At 39.2% G+C, this 23820-nt stretch overlaps 4 protein-coding genes and 1 long non-coding RNA gene across 7 annotated transcripts in view; 3 read left to right on the top strand and 2 right to left on the bottom strand.

The window, feature by feature from the left end:
• LOC135619650 (uncharacterized) overlaps nucleotides 1-2877 on the top strand; it is a 38415-nt gene extending 35538 nt beyond the window's left edge. Inside the window, exons 20-22 of the mRNA XM_065121864.1 lie at nucleotides 724-901; nucleotides 1297-1508; nucleotides 1899-2877. Coding sequence (XP_064977936.1) covers nucleotides 724-901; nucleotides 1297-1508; nucleotides 1899-2195 — 687 coding nt within the window. The 3' untranslated portion in view covers nucleotides 2196-2877. The remainder of the gene's footprint in view (nucleotides 1-723; nucleotides 902-1296; nucleotides 1509-1898) is intronic.
• Nucleotides 2878-7791: 4914 nt separating this feature from the next.
• Nucleotides 7792-9052, top strand: LOC103977805 (protein G1-like7). Its single transcript, XM_009393425.3, has one exon. It carries the CDS (start codon nucleotides 8040-8042, stop codon nucleotides 8763-8765), a length of 726 nt encoding a protein of 241 aa, XP_009391700.2. The 5' UTR covers nucleotides 7792-8039; the 3' UTR covers nucleotides 8766-9052.
• Nucleotides 9053-11441: 2389 nt separating this feature from the next.
• LOC135619637 (uncharacterized) lies at nucleotides 11442-17094 on the bottom strand. Of its 3 annotated transcripts, XR_010489429.1 has the most exons (6): nucleotides 16899-17094; nucleotides 14735-14828; nucleotides 14104-14157; nucleotides 12970-13130; nucleotides 12181-12327; nucleotides 11442-11732 (listed from the first exon to the last, which is right to left on the bottom strand). It is a non-coding gene; the product is annotated as an uncharacterized LOC135619637 (long non-coding RNA). The 3 variants fall into 3 exon arrangements; XR_010489431.1 differs by having other exon boundaries at nucleotides 11442-12327; nucleotides 14094-14157; XR_010489428.1 differs by having other exon boundaries at nucleotides 11442-12327.
• A 245-nt stretch (nucleotides 17095-17339) lies between these two features.
• LOC135636051 (transcription factor MYB35-like) lies at nucleotides 17340-19001 on the bottom strand. Its single transcript, XM_065147587.1, has 3 exons — nucleotides 18815-19001; nucleotides 18576-18705; nucleotides 17340-18039 (listed from the first exon to the last, which is right to left on the bottom strand). The coding sequence occupies exons 1-3, from the start codon at nucleotides 18945-18947 to the stop codon at nucleotides 17340-17342; spliced, it is 963 nt and encodes a 320-aa protein (XP_065003659.1). The 5' UTR covers nucleotides 18948-19001.
• A 3291-nt stretch (nucleotides 19002-22292) lies between these two features.
• LOC135636862 (LOB domain-containing protein 12-like) lies at nucleotides 22293-23194 on the top strand. The gene is made up of 2 exons (XM_065148976.1): nucleotides 22293-22531; nucleotides 22611-23194. Exons 1-2 carry the CDS (start codon nucleotides 22376-22378, stop codon nucleotides 22923-22925), a joined length of 471 nt encoding a protein of 156 aa, XP_065005048.1. The 5' UTR covers nucleotides 22293-22375; the 3' UTR covers nucleotides 22926-23194.
• The last annotated feature ends 626 nt before the right edge of the window (nucleotides 23195-23820 follow it).

Genomic DNA, 23820 nt, shown 5'->3' with positions numbered 1-23820 from the left:
TAACCCGTTCTCTCTTTTGGTGGTCCTAAGGGACAATGGGAGGCTTCGGGGAGGCTGACCTTTGCGGACGGACGCGCGAGGGTGCCGCACGACTTAGGCAAATCCAGCTAAGTCCGTGTCAGTCTGGTAACGAGCAGTCCGCACACCGGTATCCTGTCGGACCGGTATATACCACCCATACTGGGCGGTATTATTCGAAACTGTAAACCTTGGTTATAAGAGCATGCAGCACAAGAGGTGCAACATTCAATGCCTACTAGTCTGATGGATTTAAAACATTAGGAAAGTTATACAAATAAAAAATGATTATAGAATGCTACTGAGAAAAAGCTCTTCACCGTAGGAGAAAGATAACAGAAAATTCAAGAAGCAACCTGGCAGCACACATTATATTTTGTCCTTGTTTCCTATTAAATGAACTTCTCTTCCAATGTTATCTTATGTGATTTATGGGTAGTTGTTCTGCGTCTATCTAGCATATGAAGAAAACTGAAATTTTATTGCCAACCTGTTTTTAAGTACATGTTTGATCTGAATTTGACACATATGGGTAAGTTTAGGCATCCATGGAAAAATGCTTGCTTATGATGTAAGAGGTGGGTGCATTCTTTTGTGTTCTGTATGCTTTTAGTAAGTCTAATTGTGGCAGCTATAACTGTTAATCTGTGCTTGTTAAGATCAACATTATTTTCTGCCACTGAAGTGTTTCTTCTTTTGCAATAGATACTCCATTATCTTGAAACTTTGAAACCACATCAGCTGCTTGAGCAAATGGTTTGCACTGCCTTCAGAGCATCAGCTGACATTCTGAACCAAACCATGTATGGTGATTTTAAACCCATGAAGACAAGGTTTAATCAGCTTTACATTACACTAGCATCAACTTTAAAGCCTTTGCAAGGTATGTGATTTGACTCTATAAGTTAAATAGTTGTCTTTGAGAGAACAAGTAGATTCTGTAGTTGTAATTTGATCTTATAGTTCATCAAAAATCTATTCCTTTTAAGTACTGATGTAGATCATTGTTTCTTATCCGATATATGGTTTGGATGGTCCTATGTAAGTTACTAATGGTTTGGATGGTCCATTAAAAGTCCACTTAAAGTAGCGTAGATTCTACCATTTAACTTCTTCCAGTTATAGTCACAAGCCTGCAGCTTGCCTATTCGGTGGGCTCCATCTATCTAAAAGTTCATGGGCTGTGGTGAAAATTATTATTAACTCTAATGTACAATATTTTAAGTATTATTATTTAGATACATGCAACTTTGAGTACTGACTCTGTACATTTTACAGCAAATCATCTTCGTGAAAAGGCAGAGTTGATAGGTGATTTAAGACGGCTTTGCCTTGTATTCGAGCACATAGAGAAACTACTAATTTTTGCAGCTTCAATCCACCGTAAGCTATTAGATGTCCCACGCCTTTCTGAAGCAATGTTCAGTGACTATTTCAACTTTTATCTTCCCAAAATGGGTACCAGTTTAGAGAGCATTTGCTATGACCAGGTACTATTGTTTTTGTTTTTGTTTTTCCATTTTTTGATGAAGTAACTTGTTTCATCCATTAGTAAACTTGCATGGTGACAAGCTGGTGCATATGCATCATACTAATGGTCTAAATCATCTTTGGACATCTACAAATCATCTTTAATTGTTATTTCTTTTATTCTTATGGTCTCAGATGTTAAGGTTTTAGATGTTTTCTAGATGATGAATATAAATTTCATAAAGGACAATAGGTATTCTGTCTCATCCCAGCCTGACTCTCATCAATTATGAAAAACCCATTTGTAAACAACTGATTCCATGAGAGTTCACCTTCAAAATGTCTTATAAGTACACTAGCATGAAAAGCTTTTGGTTGATTGTATAAATTTCTTTTTTAAACCTGTTTAGGAGTTCAAAACCAAGCAATTAGTGATGATGCATGAGAGAGATGCTGTAGCCATTTTATTTCCTCCCCCCACCGCCAATCAATCATGGAGGAAAGTTTTGAGCATGGGCAATCTTCTAAATGGGCATGAACCAATTTTAAGAGAAATAATATTCTCAATCAATGATCGAGTAGAAGATAGTCACTACGGTAGCAGCATTCCTATGGCCACCACGGAGGAAATTCAGACACATCGGATGTATATACAAGGAACGTCCAACGATCTTTGGGTGGCACTGTCCGTGACATCATGGGATTAAGTGCCTACATTGCAAATGCTTTTCTTTCATCAAGTGCTATTGCATTTAATCACTTGCTGATCTTTAGAGTGCAATCTTGTTTTTTTGCTTGGGCCTGTGCTGCAATGGCCGAGCCTGGTAGCTGGTAAGCTGGCCAAACGCCTGATCATGATCTCCACTGTGTACAATGCATGAGTGGGTTGAAAATTGGTGGCTTATGCTAAAATAATTGCAACCCCTTGGATTACCAATCTACAGTAACCGAAGAATATTCCAGTGATGAAGTATTGTGAAAAGCTGATAAGCTAGGCAGACAGGATTTCTGGAGATACAGTGATGGTGTTGTATTCAGCTTCTCGAGAGTGCTGCTGCCTATGATTTTTGTAACATAACTCGGGTATCGGACAAAGCCAACACAAGTTAACTGATTCCAGCATCATTGGATGGTTTTGACTGTTGGATCAATAGAGACCATCAACAGCTTCTGAACATGAAACTGAAAAGGAAGATGCTAGGCGAACTATCTGAATCCTCGTGGATTGAAAAAGTACAAGAGTTATTGCTGTTTGAGTGAATAAACATTGGTAGGATTACTTTGGGGAAATGTGGTATGATCACTGATTCCTTTTCCTTTTTCCAGAATGTTGTATGTCTATAATATTAACACAGAACTTATTGCCATAACAGTTCAATTTGATACTCATTCTGCCTGTCCTGTTACACTTTGAGAATCTTGAAGTCTTGTCACATTGGAATCTGGTTTTTTTTCTGTGATGATCAACATCAACATGAGTTTCAAAAGGGATGATCAACATCAACATGGTTTTTTTTCTGTGATGATCAACATCAACATTCAACTTAAAATGACTATAGCATGAATCATGAGTTTCAAAAGGGAAAGGACATGGTCCACACAGAATTTGCAGGCATATGCTGCATGGTGTATATGTCCATTGCATTTCAGTAGCATTATCATCTTTCATGTTGAGATAAATCTCTTTTTGACCAAACTGCGATTGGTAGGGCTCCAAAAATCAATAGGACGCAGACAAGTCTACCAATTAAATTTGAGTTGTCCAGTCTCTCTCAACTGAGGTCAATGATAATATTTGGTGGAAATAGAGCTCCACCGTTAGATAATTTGACAATTTGGCAAACATTTAATACATCAAACTCCAATTTCTTCAACATTAAGGAACAATTATTAAGCGTGGGAGGAGGTGGATCATGCCAAAAAATTTGCAGAGGAAGGAATCAACATCCCAAGGTGGGATCTGTTGAATAGGTTTCTGTAGATCACTATCATGAGTGATTGCCCATGCCTCTCTCTCTCTCTCTCTCTCTCTCTCTCTCTCTCACAATTGATTAGAATTATATTTTGGGTGACGTTGACCTTTGTAGATCCAAGATCATTATTGTTTTACATCGTGCAGATTGAGCCACAGAAGAGAAAGCAAAAGATCAAAGAACAATCTCATCTTTACTGAAATGAGAAGTTGATATCCAATACTGAAATGGGAAGGGGTAATGGAATTCTAAGCGACAGAACATATATACGTCAATCATGAAGAACAAGAGAATTAATTTTTATTTAAACAAATATCGTATCTATCATATGAAAATATAAAATTAAAATGGAAAATAAATGCAACAATTGAACATTTGTTTGCTGAAAGAAAAAGACACCTAAATCTTTCACACATTGTCATCTTCTTTTTGGAGCTGTTGTTCTCTCAAGTCATTCCTTTCTGCCAACTGAAGCATCACTTTTCAACCTGTGAAGCATCAAGCTCAACCTCTTTCGTCTGTTTCATCTACCTCAGGAATAATTCCCAAGAAGCTCTCCATCCTTCACTTGACCATGGAAACATGAATTGTTAATCCATGACCAACTTCTTGTCTTTCAATGATTTGTAGCTGAATTTTGATGCTGTGATGAAACTATAAACCCCCAACATGACCTCAGCTTGCATGAGGTTGTCGGTTTGATATCTCTTTTTGTTGCAAGAAAAATTAACACTATTTATGCATATTGACCATTCACCAATTAGCTTCCCTTTCATTCGCTTATCGAGATGACTTCGATATTACGCTAGTTTTTTAGTTTTCCAAAGAGTAAGGTTGCGTATATCGACCATTCTCACGTTAGCATAATTCCGAAATGACCTCGGTTTTTCGCAATCTTATTTCTCCAATAAAATTTATCAAGGAATTAAGCATAATTCTCAAATATATACTGTCAGGCCATATATGTTAATCATAAACAATAGAACATCACTTGTTGAGTCTCTCAAACAATAACTAATAAGGAACCGGGAATTCTCCCTCAGAGCTATCAATTGATTGCAAGACTCCCTGAATGATTGAAGGAATCCTCTGTGGTAGGGTCAGCTCAAAAATAGCAACAGTGTGTCCATCAAAAGGGAGAGATTTGTGGGGGGTGGCAATGCCACTGTTTGGGATCTTGGAGAAACATGTTTGCGGTGAGGCATGGAGGAGCCTCTCACCAGCATTGGATTCTGCTGCACACTTTAGAGCTCAAAGGGAGGAGAAAATAAAGGCTAGCCTTCATGGAAGGAATGCACACTAAACAATCGACATTACCAGTTTGGAGCTAACACACCAAGTGTTTTTCTAGTAGTAGTGCTTGCACTTGTGCTTTGCAATAAATTGTGCAGTGAGACTGTTCCCCTCTTCTTCTTCTTCTTCTTCTTCTTCTTCTTCTTCTTCAATTAGCTTGGAATCTCATCTTCATCTTCTTCCTTCCTTTTTTTTTTATGAAGAAAAGAAAATTAATTACTTACAAAAACAAATACAAAAGTGTCCTTTAACATACACAATAGGGGAGTCAATCAGTGGCTCAATTGCCCTCCCTGTCAATCTGACATCCTTTAAAAGAAAAAAAAAAGAATAAAGATTTATATGATCTTTCTTTTGTGAAGTTTTTGCTTCATGAAACAAAAGTCAGCAGTTGATGTTGCCAATTTTTATTATTTTTTATTCTTTTACTTGGTGAAGGTAAACTTTTATGAGCAAAAACAAGGAGAAAAATATTAGCTTTTTACATTTCAGAAAACAACATGTCTTGCTCATGCTGCACCAAATACATCTTATCAGAAAGATTATTCCCTTCAATCTATCTTATCAGAAATCATGAATGTGGATGTTCTTCTGAGCCCACACAAGATTTAGGAGTTCTCCACTTTGTCGGTGAAGCGATTGATGTCAAAACTCCAAATCATTTTTGTTAAAATATTGCAAGTGAATATTACTGTAAAATGAACCTAAAAATGAATTATGAAGACAATTTGGCTATAAAACAACTGTCATTATCTTTATTAATATCACTTTATTATAATTATAATTATTATTATTATTACTATTATTATTATTATTAATTAACTTGAAAGGTATTGTTTGATTGTTCTCATCTTTTCTCTTTAAAATACTGTGTAAGGGAATAATGTGACAAAAAAGGCATGAGAGAATTGTACCCACATCCAAGTTTTTGGTAGCATCAACTCAAAAGCCAATCTTATCCTATCAACCTTCCACCACGAATTCCCAAGGAAATCATACGGCTATGGTTTTGTCTCATTTATCTCAACTCTAACCATGACAAAAGAAATAGAATCTTGAGAAATATATATATATATATATATAGGGAGAGAGAGAGAGAGAGAGAGAGAGAGAGAGAGAGAGAGAGAGAGAGAGAGAGAGAGAGAGAGAGACGTAACATATGACAATTGAAATCATTTGTTCAAACAAAAAAAAACACAAATTATTAGAAGATGTAATTAAAAAATATTTTATTTAATTAGAAATATAGTTTTCTGTAGATCTCAATGATGTCAATAGATTCTTATGAATGATCTTAAATGGATGGTTGGGACATTATTGTTGTTATTATTGTTTATAACATTATTATTTTTAACCAAATAATGAAAGAGATTCTTTAATATTTTATATTATCTAAGGGTGGTAAAAATTAATATGCAAAAATGTTGACTGAATGCATGTGATATTATCCTTATCTTAGAAAAAATAACCCTATCTTACTGAAAGTAAAAAATTAAAATTAACTTCACACTCGTAAAATTTTAAGTCAACTAAGATTCAAGTCAAGTATAGCTCGATTGGAATTGGTTAGATTTGATCGAATACTTGAGTTGTATTTGGACAAAAGATATATGGTAAACTCAACTAAATCAACCCTAACCTAATTCAAGCTTGGGTCAGGTTAAGGTTATCCAACTCTAACCTAGCTCAAGTTAGAAGCACCCAAGCCAAGTTAGTTGGGTTTAGTGAAGCAACTTTTTCTTGGACCAAAACCTATCAAATCTTTTAAAGAAGTTTATAAATTGCATTATTTATGTTTTATCTATAAAATTAACTCTAAACATTGAGTTAAAATTGTTATATGATCCTTCCCTATATTATGTGCATGTAAGAGGACTTGTATATAAACTTCAATTTTGTTCATAAATGTCATGAAAGTTGAAGCACTTGGAGAAGATTAACATCAATTTTTCATCTACTACAATAAACTCCTATGAGAATTAAATCTTAACCAGGCAAACACTAACAGATAGCATTTTTATTGGATCATAAATGATGTTTATCTTTATTGACATTTTCATGTGTAGGAGATGAGAAATCAACATGAGAGACAAGGAAAAATCATAGCAAGATTACAATGATAATTATACATTTCACCCTAAGTTTGATAAGAAGGACTAAGAAGCCCAAATGCATTTTTATTATCCTAAAATGGTGATTAAATGTACATTAAAGAGACACTGTTCCAACTAATCCTATACGAAGATCATTATGAGAAGCCCCATCTTCCTTAGAAAAAGACAAGGGAAGGAACATATGTCAATTGTGTCTACTTTGATAGGGATGAATGTAAGAAATAAAATTACTATATAAAAATTTAATGTTAGAATTAAAATTAAGTATCACATATTATTCAAGACATGTGTGTCTCTTTTAAATTTCAGATGTGACAAAGCAATATACCGTGATGATCTACATGCATCATTAATTTGCATACAAAAGAAGCTAAATTTTTTTTCCTCTTTTCTTATTTTCATGATTATTATAATCGAAGGAATAAATATTTATCGGAAGATGAGAGAAGAAATCTTGGCCAAAGCAAAAAGATTAAAAGGTCATTAGGTGAGTTTCTCCAATATCATTTCCTAAGATATTCTAACATAAATAATTTTTTTTTATTCATAGATAACCTTAATTAAAATTTAATTAAAAATCTCAGTATATCTTAACCAATTATTTAGGATAATAATGAATTAACTTCACAATATATATATATATATATATATATATATATATATATATATATATATATATATATATAATAGAATTGTAATTGCCAAAATGAAAGAGGACAACACGTGGCCCCCACACTTTCCCATGAAATTTATCACACGCACTCCAAAAAGACCCGAACAACAGGTAATGTCGGTCTCCCCTCACGTCCCAACATCGAGGGAGCCACCACGTTGATTACCCCTCTCTCTCTCTCTCTCTCTCTCTCTCTATCTCTCTCGTGTGTGCCTACCCTTTTGACGTCCCATCTCAACCCACCTTGTGTCTCCCTCCCTCCCCCCTCCCATTTACTGAAGCATCTCCCACCTTGGCTCAATCCTTCCCAACCACAGAAGAAAAGTTCTTGGGGAAGGGGAGAGCCAAACCCTTCCCACAGATCACAGAGGAAGGACCTGCAGTGGCTGCCAACCCCCATGGAAGCTCCAGATAGCGGATAACAGCAGCGGCAGCGGTAATACTAACAGAGGAAAAGAAGGAAGAGAAGGAGAGAAGAGCTCCACCGCGTGCTCCTGCATGGAACCGGCGCCGCACGGGCGCGGAGGCCCTGACGAAGGCCCTTCCTCCTCTTCCGCCGCCGCCGACCCAACCCCTGATCCTCCTCAATCTCCACAGCAGCCACCTCCTCTTCCTCCTCAGCAGCAGCGGCAACCGCTGAGTCGGTACGAGTCGCAGAAGAGGCGAGACTGGAACACGTTCCTGCAGTACCTGAAGAACCACAAGCCGCCGTTGACGCTCGCGAGGTGCAGCGGCGCGCATGTGATCGAGTTCTTGAAGTACCTGGACCAGTTCGGGAAGACGAAGGTGCACTCCCCAGGATGCACCTTCTTCGGCCAACCCAACCCGCCGGCCTCCTGCGCGTGCCCCCTCAAGCAAGCCTGGGGCTCCCTCGACGCCCTCATCGGCCGCCTCCGCGCCGCCTACGAGGAGAACGGGGGCCGGCAGGAGTCCAACCCCTTCGCCGCCCGGGCCGTCAGGAGTTACCTCAGGGAGGTGCGGGAGAGCCATTCGAAGGCTCGTGGCATCCCCTACGAGAAGAAGAAGCGGAAGCGAGCACGGTCTTTGGCCGCCGAGGGGAGTTCGGGCGGCGGAGGGGAGCCGTCCACTATGGCTCCACCTGCTGCGGGCGGGACTATTAGTGCCAGTGACAGCAGTAGCGGGGGCGGCGGCGCTATGAGTTCCGTGGTGGGAGAGATCAGACCAGGCTGCGATCAGCCCGGTGGTTCATCATCCGTTTCATGACTGCGCATTAGTGCTGGTATGATCGCCTCAAAGACATGTTATTGTTGACGCCACAGAAGATGGGCGAAACGGAGAACTTAGAGCTCTCTCTCTCTCTCTCTCTCTCTCTCTCTCTCGAAACGGAGAACTTAGAGCTCTCTCTCTCTCTCTCTCTCTCTCTCTCTCTTCTAATTAACTGGTCAAAAGAATTACTAACCTGTTCTATTTCAATTGCTTCCTTAGTGATTCCTCCTCATCTTTTGCTTGCACTACTGGATTTGAAGTTGATACAGTTTTCTTTCTCAGCTCTAATTATGGACATATATATTAGCTGATTCTTTGACACTATACATTTCTACTCTCTCTCGATGGCTCATTGGACAGTGTTCTTTAATTGGGGCAAACCTCTTCTTCTTCCCCAGTTTTCGAAGCGTGCAGTCACCTTGCACCAGTTGCACCATAACTCATGAATCATTAGCCACACTGCAAACTCGGCATCCTCTTTGAACAACAAGGAAGGAAACAGGTCGGTCCAGGAAGCACTGACATCAGATTCCCCTCCCCCTCACTGTTCATAGTACGAAAGCTTTCCTTTGTTTATTTGCTTCTAAAGCAGTCACAGACTCACAGACTTGTGTCTCGGTTCGTCTCCCCGCTCTCCTTTTTTCCTCTTGTCTTCATTCTTCTCCTTTTGGTTGCTTTAGTAACAGTGAGAGCCACTGTTACTGGCATCAAGGTAAAGGAGTTGCAAAGGATTCCCCGCACGAGCGGCCACCTCTCGCTCACTCTACCGTGCTTCATTAACCCCTCGTTAGATTTAGAAGCATCTGTAATCTGTACACAATAAATCATCGGTGCATGTTCTTCCATTAAAGCTGAACGCAGCCCGTGGTGATTGCAACAGTGAGTTCCCTTTTGCGGTCAACCTTTACAAGGATCTCAATGCCATTTTCCTGTGCTCTCTTACGGAGCATGAGATGCACATCAATCCTTCCAGAATCTACCAGCTACTTTCACTCGAGACCTCACCCTTCACATATGGGTGCAAAACCCTACAATCTCTCAAGGCAGCTAGAGAGAGAGAGAGAGAGAGAGAGAGAGAGAGAGAGAGAGAGAGAGAGACAGAGACGGGAGTATTATAATGTCACTCGAGGAAGATGGGTTAGAAAGAGGAACCACTTCTTGCGTCTGCACTCGACCTAAAAGTAATAGTCCTTGTGCAAGCAACAGCGAAGCAGCGGAGCTCCTCGTACGGACTCATTGCCCTACCTTGACGTCGCCACGGAGGGAGGGAAGAAGGCCTCCGCTTGTGCAGTGCGTACATGCCACGGAGATCTTGAAAGGAGAACCAAAGCTTCGGAATAGCAATCGACTCGCCATCATACTCGGCCTTCTTTTGGTGTGCCAAACATGCTATGTTCTCACCATCTTTGTGAGAAACACGACACATGTTGTGTGTGAACATCCCCCGATCCATGGGTGCGTTCTTTATTGCTTTTGGTGCAGTGAGGGGCTAGAAAGAGGCTTAGAACAGTGACCTACCGGCGTTTGTAAGCATCCATGCTGATTGAGCGATGCAGAATTAAGAATTGTGGGGATGTCACAACCTCCACCATTAGATAAACAATGCATGTAGCGGTCACGTCGAATGATGTGGGTTCTGTCTTGACTTGATCATTGATTCCTACTCGAATCCGTGCTATATAATCTACCTGATGCTCCAATCCAAGATGGTGCACTTGGAGATTTGCCCACATCATATTTCTCTTCCTCGATCAAATCACCTCAATTCACAACCCTTTTAAGTAGTATTTATTGTGTTGAATCCTATTGAATTCCATCTCTTTTCCAAATAATAATCAAATTATCTCCTACCACTTTCTCTACAATTATGATCGTAAATGCTTTATAGGTTGCCTACTTCTTCAATAAGCTTCTGGTCCTCATCTGATGAAGACCATGAGATTTATTTTATCTTATGTGTCATGATCAGAATCGATTCACGAAAGTTCTTTTGTACGCATTCGTTGCACCTTCTTCTTCCTCCGGGATTAATAATTTGGCCCTATTCATTTGATAATATTAGCATGTTAATCTAATGTATAAAACAATTATATCATATATATATATATATAACACAAGTAAAATAGTGTGGTTTGACAACACATCTTGCGGACTTTTCATCTGAAATATTAATATTCTAGTAACCCATTAATTATTGTTCATATTATTTTTTTATGTATACCGTACGAGTTGAATCCATAATTATTATGGAATCCATAACTCAAAGCAACACATCAACAGCTTATAATTATCAATTGGCATTTACAGTGACTTGCATCCCATCACGCATTTAAAAGCTTCATTGTTAAAAGGGCAATGATTCTTCTTCTGTAAACAGCCTTTGTTAGCAAGCTTACTACCCAAACATTGTTTTCTAAGAAGAGCTACTTCTTTTATATTGATAGTATTTAAGATTGTAAAGTATAAATCGGAAGTATTATACTAAAATACCGATTTGATGTTGATGTACTAAATAAGATCGAGTTTTCGAGATCTCATCCGATATATTTTTTTAACCGTAAAAAAATTTGAGTATAATTGTCAAATAATATATTTATACATTTTATATATATCCAAGCCATAGGTTGTCATGCCTGGTTTTGAGTATAATTGTCTAATCCACTTGAAATATACTTGAAAAAAATAAATCAAATTGATAAGAATGTAAGAACTACTATTCCGATTCCTCGTATGTCAGAGATGCCTAATGATGATCACAGCATCAAAATTATTCCCTACTATAAACCTTTTTATTCTTTTGGGCAGTAATGATTTGTCATGACTGTTTCTGCTGTCGTACTAAACAAAGAAATCAATGAAGTGTGTACACCAAAACAAAAGGAGATTCCATGAGTGCCCCCCCCCAAGGCACGATTTTTCTGCATACATAGCTTGCACAGCAGGAAATCAGAGTTCTTCACCTCTCTGAAAAGTTATCTCAAAGTCATGTGGACAATATGAGGGAGGAATTTAAAGAACAGTGACTAAGTATATGCAAGTAAATAGGTGAATAATCAGTGATTGTTTTCAACAGAAATTTAAATAGATATAATTCAAACATATTATGTCTAGTAATATTTTAAGCTTTTGAACTTCTAAATGAGTTGAAGTAAAGATCTTTGTGAATGTTTCTTTTTTCTTATTTCTTAAAAAATGGACCATGCATAATTGTGCAATTCAAGTTATTTCAATACCAACATTTTCCATACCTTTTAGTGATCCTATATTAAATTCTATTTTTTGATTAAATTAATACACAAACCAGTTTTCTGGTATGATTCAAATTTCTGGATTAGGTAAAATTTACTAGTATCCTATCCTATTTGTTATCAACCCTAACCTTAATGAGAAAAAAGGTAAATTTGTTACCAACATTTTCCATAATATGATGCCTCTCCTTCTTCTCATCTTTTTCTTTCTTTACCATAGGTACAATCCTTGAGATCCACCAATGTTGTGAGCCTAAAAATTTCATTACTGATGGGGAACATTGGAGGGCATAACCCACCACAATCAGTACCTATGAATCAAAAAAGTTGTATCATTCATATCAAACAAAAAGCATGTGGCTCAAATAGCATGATTGTACCTAAAAATAAATTACATAAAACATGTCTTCAAGAAAAAACCAACCTATAATGGAGAGAGAAATGCACAGTCCTTGGGCAATTACACACAATTATTTTTATTTATTTTTAAATTTTTGACAATTAAATTAGAGAAGGATCTAAATTATGCTATTTTTGCCATGATATGGCTGAATAGAGGTGAAATGTTCAATGTACTTCTATATCTAATATTATTAGAGAACAGAATTATAGGCAAACAACTCTAAGAGTTTTACTGTGTCATAAAATGGTCACCCTAGAGTTTGTCACCAGATGATGACAACAAAACCAGTATCTATAATGTACCAGGATGGGTTTGGAGCCAAGAGAAAGAAAACGATAAATTACTTAAGCAGCAAAATAGTATTTAACACAACAGGTTGCAGATGTTTTTCCAGTATGTTTGCAATCTAACAAGATGAAGGTTCACATTTTCATGTACAAGAAATTTCTTCCTATGAGCGAAGATTTTCATTATTTACCTATTCACAAGGCCGCCATATGACCAAAAAGAACAATCATGTATAGGAAATCTGCATGGAAGTTTGTATTACCATTCTTGTCTTCGTCTTATCATTCTGAAATGATCATCTCATGAGCATAAGACTATTTGATTCCTTTTCCCGGTTGGGTATGGAGGGTCAATCCAGAGCAGGTCTTTTGGCGACTCCCTAGTAGAAGCTTTGCAAATGTCAGCTTCGGAGTTATCATAATCCTGCGATGGAAAATGAAGGTGGCGCAGATAGTTATCATAAATTTTGTTTGAGGAAAGATAAAGAGCACAGCTGTATGACATTGAGAAGAACAAGTTCAATGGAGGGAGCAAATGATTGACATCATAAATAACAAGGGCCTACAGATTAACTTCATGCAACAACCATCAGAAATGACAGTGGAATGAAATGAAATGTCAACAAAACAAAGATCATTTGCAAAGTCTAGTGCAATTTCTTGCCCAGGATTCACGGTAAACAATGTGTTATCTTGAATTCTACATGTAAGCATCCAAAGTTGGTAAACGAATGCTCCGCCAGGATCAAAACTTAGAATGAAAGCACAAGTTTTTAATGTGCCCAACATCAAAAACTTGTCCTTTCATTTAAAGAGATTAAAGAGCATTACCAAAGGATCAACAACGAGAGTCTTTCATACCCAATTTACTAAAGTTCCTCACCCAGGTGTGGCTCAAAATGTGGCTCAACATTGTAGATTTATGAAAGATGCACATGACAAACAATCTCAATGGAAGAAGACTTGCCTTCCTCACAACGACAGAACTGGCTGCTCGTGGCTTGAAGTCTGGCTGGAAATTAATAATTGAACAAAAACCTTCATTTCACATGACAAGTGATTCCAACAGAAACAAAACTAATCAACTTCAATCACAACCATTTTGATTAAAATTTAACATATACATAACCATCCAGGCATATTCCTTTTTCTCTCTTTATTTTATCAATGTCAGGGGACATGTACATTCTAAAGGTTATATCCGGACTTACAAATTCCAAGTAGACTTCGAAGTACAAGAATATTTTACTTGAAAAAATATATATAGAAAGTCAAACTCTTAAACAAGTATTTAAAAAGATGCATTTGAGGTGGTTCGCATCGGACTCAGGAGGTAAGCAGTTAGTTAGGTGGATGAAATAATCCGAACTAAAGATGCACTCAGTACCTTGGCTTACCATTCTTGGATTCAAATTTAAAGCAGGGAAATGGAGGGCCAGCTTTTCCTTGTTCTGTAATAGACAAATAACACTATTTCAAACATGAGAAGCATCTATGGGAATACAATGATGAAAAAAACTCACCAATACCAACCTGAAGTACACAAAACACCAAAATATCATATCTTAAAGTTATTTAAAGGAATACTCAGGTTTGCACATTAAGATGGCAACATACAATGCTTGTGCAACTAATTTGGGATCCCAAGAAAGCAAATTCTCAAGAAATTACATTTCTTCTAAATTTTAGAATAACAATGGATCACAAATAATCATGTCTTCAGAGTTCAGCACAAGCAATACAACTGCTTCCCCACAGCTCAAGGAGGCAGAAAGGTCAAGAGTTGAACATATCATCTACCCTAATAGTAACGCAAGAATAAACCAACTGGTAAATTGACTTGTTCAACTGAAATTAGAATAGAAGAGAATGTTGTATGCTTCAGTATATGTAACTTGGAAACTTCTGATAAGGACTCGTGCATATTGCTGCTTTCAAACCCAATTTCAGCCAATCAATTCGTTATGATGTACATCACAGTGACGCAACAGAAGAGGACTGAAGAAGTTCCTAATCATTAGAACTAACCTCATAAAGTGGATGTCCATCCACCACTACCCAATAGATGTATCTCTGAGGGGCCTTCAGAGAATCTGTTTGTGCTCCATACTGTTAATTCAAGCTGCAAAAATAGAAGGGACCAAGTTCAGTAAATTGACTCGTCAAAATAAAATCTGATATGTATGTGCTAAGAAATTACAAACTATAGAATATGCTGATACGTATTGTAGAAATTGAAACTACATCCAATGTATGAGAGAAAAAAAAGAGATTTACATTACATTTCATCAAGCTATAGTAACAAGATTACTTTAGCTGAAGATATAGAATCAATAGAATCAGAAGAAAATTTGCTGCAGACAGCATCAAAACTGGCTTGATTTTTTTTCCATAAAATTTCAAAATACATTTGCAGGTTTATATTACAAACTTATTACTATATGTCCTACATATGATAAAGTAGTTGGACGAGAACTCTTCCCCATATCCACTATCTGCATGTGAACTAAATCCAGTTTCTGAAAAGCAGGATTTCCAGTGACGGTAGTTATGTTTCAAAACCAGGCTCTCAACTGAGTAGATGAAGCTGAAATGTTCTTCTGCAAAAGTTGAAAGAAAATAATAGCTTCTGGGAGATGTAATGAAAGATCACTCTTCAAGTGATTTGCACTATGTAACACACACAAATTCAGCTAAACGAATTCCACATCACGCATGTTAAGATCCCTTGAATTAGCTATGACCTTAATAATGTAAAAACCTGGTAGCGGAACATGCAATGCTGCCTGACTTTTGCTAATGTAGACCCCTGATACCAGCCCAAAACATGGGCAACTATACTATGGCACAAAGGGTGTCCTCCATTAGGTTGATAAAGCATTATGCTGAAACAGTAGTAAGAATTGGATTAAGATGTGCAGATTCAGTAGTCATACTGCAGCATATGCTGTGTACAAGATATGATTGGAAATTAGTTTATTTTTAATATAATCAAGCACTTCAACAGGCGGAAATGAGGAAGCAGAGGACATTTCCAATAGTTGGTGTAACTACACATCCGAGCATGTAAAGATATGTCAAGATACATCATATGGATTACGTGAGGTGTGTTCATATCACCTTCTTACCTCTGCCTTTCTGAACATTGTACTCGTGGATCCATGAAGGAACCATTATGTCACGGACAAAGTTCTAAACAGGATGTTTGATGTAATACTTATATATGTCCGTGTTTTTTGGTTTGTTCATGCTTTGCACAGCATGTAGAGGAACGGTCGAAGACTTAAAAGCCTTATTTTAGTTGGGTTTGGTGGCCTTCTTAGGCTTGTAAATAAAGATTGTGTCATATGGACACTTGTAAAAGATATTCGGTCTATAGTGGACCATTTTGACCCTTTGTTGTGCAACTGTTCAGAACTTGTAAAGTTTGTTTGTAATTTGCATTGTCTATGAAGTGTTTCCTGGAATCTTTGCTTGTGGATCCCGAGTGAGGCGCTTTCTCTAACCTGCTTTCTCTTTTGTAGATCCTAAGGGACCATAGGAGGTTTCGGGGAGACTAACCTTTACGGACGGACACGCAAGGGTGCCGCACGACTTAGGCAAAACCAACTAAGTCCGTGACAATTAGGCAACAATATTGATGAAACCTGCTGCCACGTAAACAATAGCGTGCATTTTTGCTAGAATTCATGTTTGACCAATTATAACATGCAGCTCATCTACAAGTTATCTTAATAAAATTTACGTACACAACTATATTTACGGCCTCTTGATGATGAAGCCTATGACATTCGAGTCTTTTGGCACAAACTAAAGAGTTTATATGATGCCATTGTAAAGATAAGAGCTTAATTTTTTTATCATTCAGATGTTCCCCAATTATGCCGAAATTTTTACCCATATCTATTCACAACTAAGGATGTTAAACAACTAAGCTTGAAAGAGCATAACTGGATCCAATCCGTGAAGAGAGGAACGACTGTAGAGAGAGTACTAACAAATAGGGCCGAGCATTATAGGCGTATAAGCACTCATTGGGACAACGACGAAAGAGAGCAAGATCCGTTTTATTGCAAGAACCCTCCTTTTTTATATTCTACACCCCATCAAAGGCAGAAAAGATCATCCTCACGACCTTTCTAAGGGTGGCGACCACTTCGAGTTGGTCAGAGAAAGGAATAGACGGGAGTACCCAGCAGGATATGGTGCCGTTCCGGCTCCTGGCGTTGCCGACGATGGAGAGGAGGCGGTCGGCGTCAATCTCGCCGAGGTAATTGACGACGATGTTGGCAATATTACGGCACGATTTCTCGTAGCAGAGGGCCAGAGAGACACTGGGAGCCGAAGCCGCACGATCGAGGTAGGAGGCGATCGACCAGGCGAGAAGAATGACCGGCTCTCTCTCTCTCTCTCTCTCTCTCTCTCTCTCTCTCGCTTGGCCCAAGTTAATGGGCTAAAACGGCCCAAAGTTGGGCCTCTGTTTGGGCTCAAAAGCCCTATGAGACTATTCAACAAAACGTGTTCAGGATTCAGTAAGCTTAAGAGCTACTCTGACAGATTGAAGCAGTACAAAGACTCAAACGACTGTTACTTATTGCGGAAGCTTAGACTCTTGTGATGTGTACTAAGTTCTTCACCATGGAAGATCCTTGGGATAGGTCAGGAACTCCTCATAGAACTTGGATACCAATTCCCTCTCTTGTTCCAAGATGGCATCCACGAAAGAACTCGACCCATAACACGCTCCTGCGCGATAGCTCGTCCCCTCATCCACCGCAGCATTATGCTTGGCAGCAACGTCGCTCCATGTTACCACTTCTTTGGCCTTGTTCTTAGCATAAGCATCGTCATCATCCTCGATGAGGAAATCGGTCCATTTGAACTCCGGAGACGAAGGTGGTACTGTCGCTTTGGGCGTCGTCGCTGCCGTCGAGGAGGAGGAGGCTTCGCTAGGCGAGAAGTATGTTGGTATCGGGCTTCCAACTTGGGTTTGGGCGAAGAGGTTGAGGTTAGGCGACGAGCTGCTCCCGGAAGCGGAGTTTACGGTCGGCGCAGGTCGCGAGAGGAAGACGCTCCTGAGGTCGCGGTTAAGGCAGCCGATTCGGGCTCCGGCGGTGACCGGTTTGTACCGAAAGTTCCTGTTGAATCTGCATGCGGCGGCGGCGGCGGTTTCATGTTGCAGGTGTTCGATGCTCTGAATGATCTCGGAGATAGGACGGTGGGTGACGGGGTCGATCCCCTTCTGGCACAGCTTCTTGCTGAGCTTGGTGTTCCAGTAGTTCTTCACGTCGTTGTCGGTGCGGCCAGGGAGTTGGTTTGCTATTATAGACCACCTGCGTTGCAGCACTCATGCAATGAGCTCCCAAGTCACAAGCATGAAGCATCTCTCTCTCTCTCTCTCTCTCTCTCTCTCTCTCTCTCTCTCTCTCTCTCTCTCTCTCTCTCTCTCTCTCTCCATGCTTTGTTTGTTATACCATAAGTCATCAAGTTTTCCTGCTACCCATAGTTCTGATCACCTACAAAGAAACCTCAAGTGTTTTTAGTCTCCTGAGTGACCAAAGTCTAAGAAAAGGACACAGATTTGATCCACATAAGATTTACTTCAGTTCTACATATATCTCGGTGTGGGAGTACAGTTTGGACATCATCCAGAAAGGGAGCATAACTTGCTAGAATTAATATAATCATATCCCATATGCCATATCTTCCGATGCCCACAGCTTCTCATTTCTTTCCATGCCTAACATTTGAACTCATTCTTTTTCTGACAAGAATGTTATGAATTGGGGTTGAAAGACTGTAAATTCCATGTTTAGATGTATGGCTAAGTTAATACCAACATAGCAACTGATGATAAAGAACACTATACCTGCTTCCTATTGTCGCATGGAGGGCTACAATTCGCTCTTCTTCTTCAAGAGTGAAGCCCTCGTGCTTGAGGTTAGGCCTCAAATAATTCGTCCACCGCAGTCTACAGCTCTTGCCACATCTCTTCAATCCTGCACACCGTGGCTCGGACATCACCAGAACAATTAAATGAAAGAGAGAAAAGGAAGCATTACTGCTAGCTCATGCACAAACTGTCTCATAATTTGCATGTAATTACACCTGCTTTTTTTGGAACAGTTGTCCAGTTCCCAGTTCCATGGGTGGAGGTATATGCAAGTAGCTTCGCGTCTTCCTCAGCTGTCCAAAGTCCCCTCTTCACCGTTGATTTATCGCAGCATGGAGGCCTCCCCATCTCTCCTAACACAGCATTAATAGATATAGGAAGGCATAGCCATGAGGGAGGGAGACAGAGAGGTGTACTGATGGTGATGTAAGTCCAGGCCTGTTTGCAAGCAGCCTGTAAGCAAGAGATGGGTGTGAGGAGAGGATATATAGCAAGTCAGGTGATGAGTTTAAACATATTAACAAGAGGGAGGCAAGAAATGCATGGGATTCCCCCCTCAATTATCTAATGACGGCATGATTATTGTCATCTCCCCAGAAACCATTTGAGGTGGAAATTAATAAGCTTAGGGTTTCAATCTCCGCACTTCATTCCACCAGAAAAATATGGAAATGATAGGGAGAAGCATGTCATGTCCAGTGTGGTGGAATATTCTATTAATTTTTGTAGGTTTTATGGAGAAAAAAGGAAAGAGAAAATGACAAAGCTGTGATTTGTGATGATATATATATGTTTCACTTGCATGAGTTTGTCATGAAACTTTCACAACAAAAATGCCTTGGCCATAGGCTGATGTGTTAATTGATATAGCATATAGTGGCAAAGTTACAGCATAATATTATCTAAGAAGAGATAAATATCAAGAATTAAAAGGTTTTCATTGTGGTTTTGCTTTGTTCATGTGGATAATCTGTATGAAACCATTTACATGGAATCCACTTAGTTTCCGATCATCCTATTAGTTTTTGTTTCGGATTTTATTCTAAGCAGATGTTGAAGCAATCCTTCCCTCACATAATTCTTGAGCCATATCGATCTGAACCCCAATTCAAAACTTGAGAACTCGAAGTTGGAACATGAATAGATGCTCAGGGCATATATAAGAAATCAAACCATTGATATATTATCCATATTAACATGAAAAAGATGTTTAGCCAAGTGTTCTTTTCAAGTGTATAATTGATCGCAAAATTTCTTCCATTTAGAAGCATGGAAGGATGATTAGCCGAGTGTTCTTTCTTTTTATTCTCGGATCATATCGATCAAGCGATCTTTCAATCATGAGCTGAAGAGGAAAGTCCATGACAAGCTGCCTAAACTAGAGCAACTTTTGGAAGATATGTAGATGTTCACTGAGTGCTTGTCATGATGATATCTGTGATTTCTTCTCGATAAATGCTTATCGATTACGAAAATTAACGCCCATGTAAAGATTTATAGTCGATTAATCCAAACCACTGCACAATGTCTGCATGATATCTTTCTCTCTAAGCAAGAGAAAGATGTCTGTTTTCCCTCCTCCTCCCTAGTGCTTAGAGCTGAAATACATTAAAGAGCACAGATTTGAAAGCAGGGCATTTACAGCAGCAACACCATGATCATAATATTTTAGTGCAGAGGTTGATGACAGGGGACAGAACATGCCAAGAAGAGTGCTCTTGAAGGCTGTCATGTGAGAGCATTAAATGCGAGGACTTGGGTAACAACAGTAGCTTGTGATTTCAACCTTCAGCAGTTGCATGTGTGATATAATAATACCTTTACATGCATCAGTTCCATGTTGGATCTCACTAAGATGCTCTCATCTGCTTCTGTTTACTTCCTCATTAATGAAGACATACTTTATTTTCTTGTCCAGATCTGCTGATGCTGACAATTAACTTCAAATCATATTTCCACAGTTTTATTTCTGCATTAAAATCTGTACTGTCAGTTGTATTATATACATAAATATGAAAAGGATGATCCTACAACAACAACATCAAATTCACAACTCGTTGTTACTAGAAAATCTAGGTCTGTCAGCAATTGATCATCTGCAAGCTACTTATGATAGGGTCAGAACAGCTAATTCTAATGCCTAACAAAGACCTACCAAAACATCAGTACTACCTTTTCCTGCTTTGTAAGGAAACTTCTGAGGAACTTACTGGAAAATTTAATCATATCTTTCTGAGAAGTTATGAAGTTCCATGTACAAATCATAAAGCTGCAAAGTTATATTCCATCAAGTGTAGGATTTCACTCAAAAGAAAGAAGAACATGATGGCTACGGCCAGCCGCACGCTCCTGATCTTCTCAGATGATAGATACAACAACGAGAAGCTTGTACAATTGGATTATATACTGCTTTGTTAGATCCTTCAGGTCGACTGCTCATCAGTTTGCCTCTTAATTCAGGGGAGTCACGAGGTGCAGCAATGTTGTTTGGTGTCAATCCGCAGTATACTGTCTGTGGATTTCATCCAATAACTTCACACTCAGTCCTTTAAATGAATTGTACGTAATGAAGCACCACCATCACTTGTTGTGGAGAGGATTAATGCATGGACTTGTAGTGAGAGGCGTAGACTTTGGGCACGTGAATGTCTGCCAACAAACATTCACGTCGAGCCTTCTCTCTCTCTCTCTCTCTCTGTCTCTATGGAGGAGTCTCCTAGGGTTAGGGTTCTTTCTGCATCGGTTGGACGCTGTCATTAATTAAGATTTCCATCTCTCAATCTACGTGAGAACAGATTAGAGAAAACAACGTGCTGCTGCATGGATTTGATTTATTTATGCTTTTGATTCTCTCTTTCTTCTCGATTGGTCTCGCAGCAACTTCTATCATGTCCTTCTATCTTTTTCCCAAGGTTCCTCTTGCAAAGTATGTCAGTAGCAACACACCAAGCAACTCAGTCAAATCCTGTAACAATCAAGCAGTCTTATCGACGCTCAAAAACGTATTCCAAAACATATTTCAACCAGCTAAAGATATTCCATTGCTAGCTGGAGACACATCCTACGCCAACAAAATTTTTTGGCTTACACTGTAGCAAACTTTGTAAGGCAACAGGCTGCTAATGTTTCCTGGATAGACGATTCACCTCCAAATACCCTATATGAACATTTGATGATCTAAAAGCGATCATTTTTCTTTAACAAAACACGCATATATAAACCCCAGTTTGAGGTTTGATGGAGAAAAAAGATTCAATAATTAGGATGATGTTGAGCTCATGAACAAACAGAGCTTGAAGACTAATCAAAATGGTGTTTTAGTGCCTCCAGCATCTGAACTAATCAAATTTAAGAGAAATTTGCAGTAAGCTACATCAAACTAGCTCAGTACTGTTTTCTTCTTCTCTTCTTTGTTCTGTGTTCTTTAGGTTACTGTCTATATTAGTGTATCTTTGACGGCATGTGTAACATGTAAAGTGTGCAAGGAAATCACATGCTCACATGTTTCAAGGACAGGCACAGTCACTGCAGCATAATTTTAAACCTGGTTGATGAAACTTGACTCAATGGTTGAGTTAAAACTAAGTTTCCTAATGATGAATCCTATGTTTTTACCAATAAATATGGCTGTCTCCTCTAGCACTGTGTAGTAATCAGTGACAAAGCTTCATTGCTTGGATTTTACTGCTATAAATCGGCACACTCACTTGCATTAGATACCGCAGCTTTTCATCTCCCTCCAGATCTCCTTGTGCAATTGGCCTGAGAAGAGAACAATGGAAGGGAACTCACCTTGTGCCTCATGCAAGCTGCTACGGAGACGCTGCACCAAGGACTGCATCTTTGCCCCCTACTTCCCCTCTGATGACCCTCACAAGTTCTCGATCGTTCACAAGATCTTCGGCGCCAGCAACGTTAGCAAGATGCTGCAGGTCCTGATCATATGACTGCATGTAGATTCTTCATGCATTATCTGATGATTTTGCTCGATTACTTTTGGAATGAGTGCAGGAGCTGCCGGTTCATCAACGAGCGGATGCCGTGAGCAGCCTGGTCTATGAGGCGACAGCGAGGACGAAGGATCCAGTTTATGGATGCGTTGGGGCCATCTCTTACCTTCAGAACCAGGTGTCTCAGCTGCAGATGCAGCTCGCCGTGGCCCAGACTGAGATCCTTTGTGCTCAGATGCAGCAGGAGCCCCCCATGGCTGAGCAGCCGGTAGAGGCTTATGACAATAACCTCACTGGGATGCCTCAGCTGATGAACAATGCCTCCTCTAGCAATCTAGCTCAGGATCAGCTCAAGAGAGAGTTTCTTTGGACATGAGACTTGTTTCCATTTCCAATTGCTTGTTGCTTGTTTTGCCATGAAAGAGGTTGAGATGTTCTTGACAGAGAATATTTCAGATGATTGCTTGAAGTGCCACTCTTTCAGCATGTGAGATGTGTGCTTTTCCTTCTTGCACAAAGAACCGCCGGCCATTAATTTTAATGAGTTAGCTTGGTGGAATGCTACACTTATCTACTCCCAATGTATCTTCACACATGTATGGTGAGCATGGGGGAACTTAAAGAAGGAACACCAAAGCTGTTCTTAAGCTTATAGGAGGATCAATTAATAACAATGTGGATCTTAGAGGGAAGATAAGTATATAGTTTTTCCCACCTAAATGTTGTCTGTATGATCAATGATTTCTCAACAGTGTGGGTTTTCATTCTCACCACATTTTCTTATAAATCTTTTCCCACCAAACGAACTGCACTATTCCTCACAGCAATGAAGAGATAGAACTGGCCAAAGCTAGAATACTTACTACTGAGATCAGACAAAAGCATGGCCTGAAAGCCCTTATTCTTAAGCAAATACTTAATAGGGATTGATGCATGGATGGAGGAATTCAAACCGATAAGCCGATGAAACAAAGCTCACAATTTGGCCCATGATATATATCATAAGGCTTCATCAACATTGGACCTACAGATCGATTGAGAAAGAATCCATGTAAGATGAAGCACTTATGTTGACTCGAACATATCTTGTATTGGTTTTTTCTATTGAGATATTGGCAAATACAACACTCGTGCAAGTTCTTGGGGCTTCGTGTGGGTTGAATCACCCATGACATGTTCTGGGGCAGCAACGTGGTCTCATGGCACGACGGATGGGACCCATACACGTGGCCGCGCTTTATAGGTCCGACAGACCTGCTACGAGGGACATA

This window comes from Musa acuminata, chromosome BXJ1-3, assembly GCF_036884655.1.
Source record: "Musa acuminata AAA Group cultivar baxijiao chromosome BXJ1-3, Cavendish_Baxijiao_AAA, whole genome shotgun sequence".
Taxonomy (NCBI): Eukaryota; Viridiplantae; Streptophyta; class Magnoliopsida; order Zingiberales; family Musaceae; genus Musa; species Musa acuminata.
This window is presented reverse-complemented; position numbering and strand designations above follow the sequence as displayed.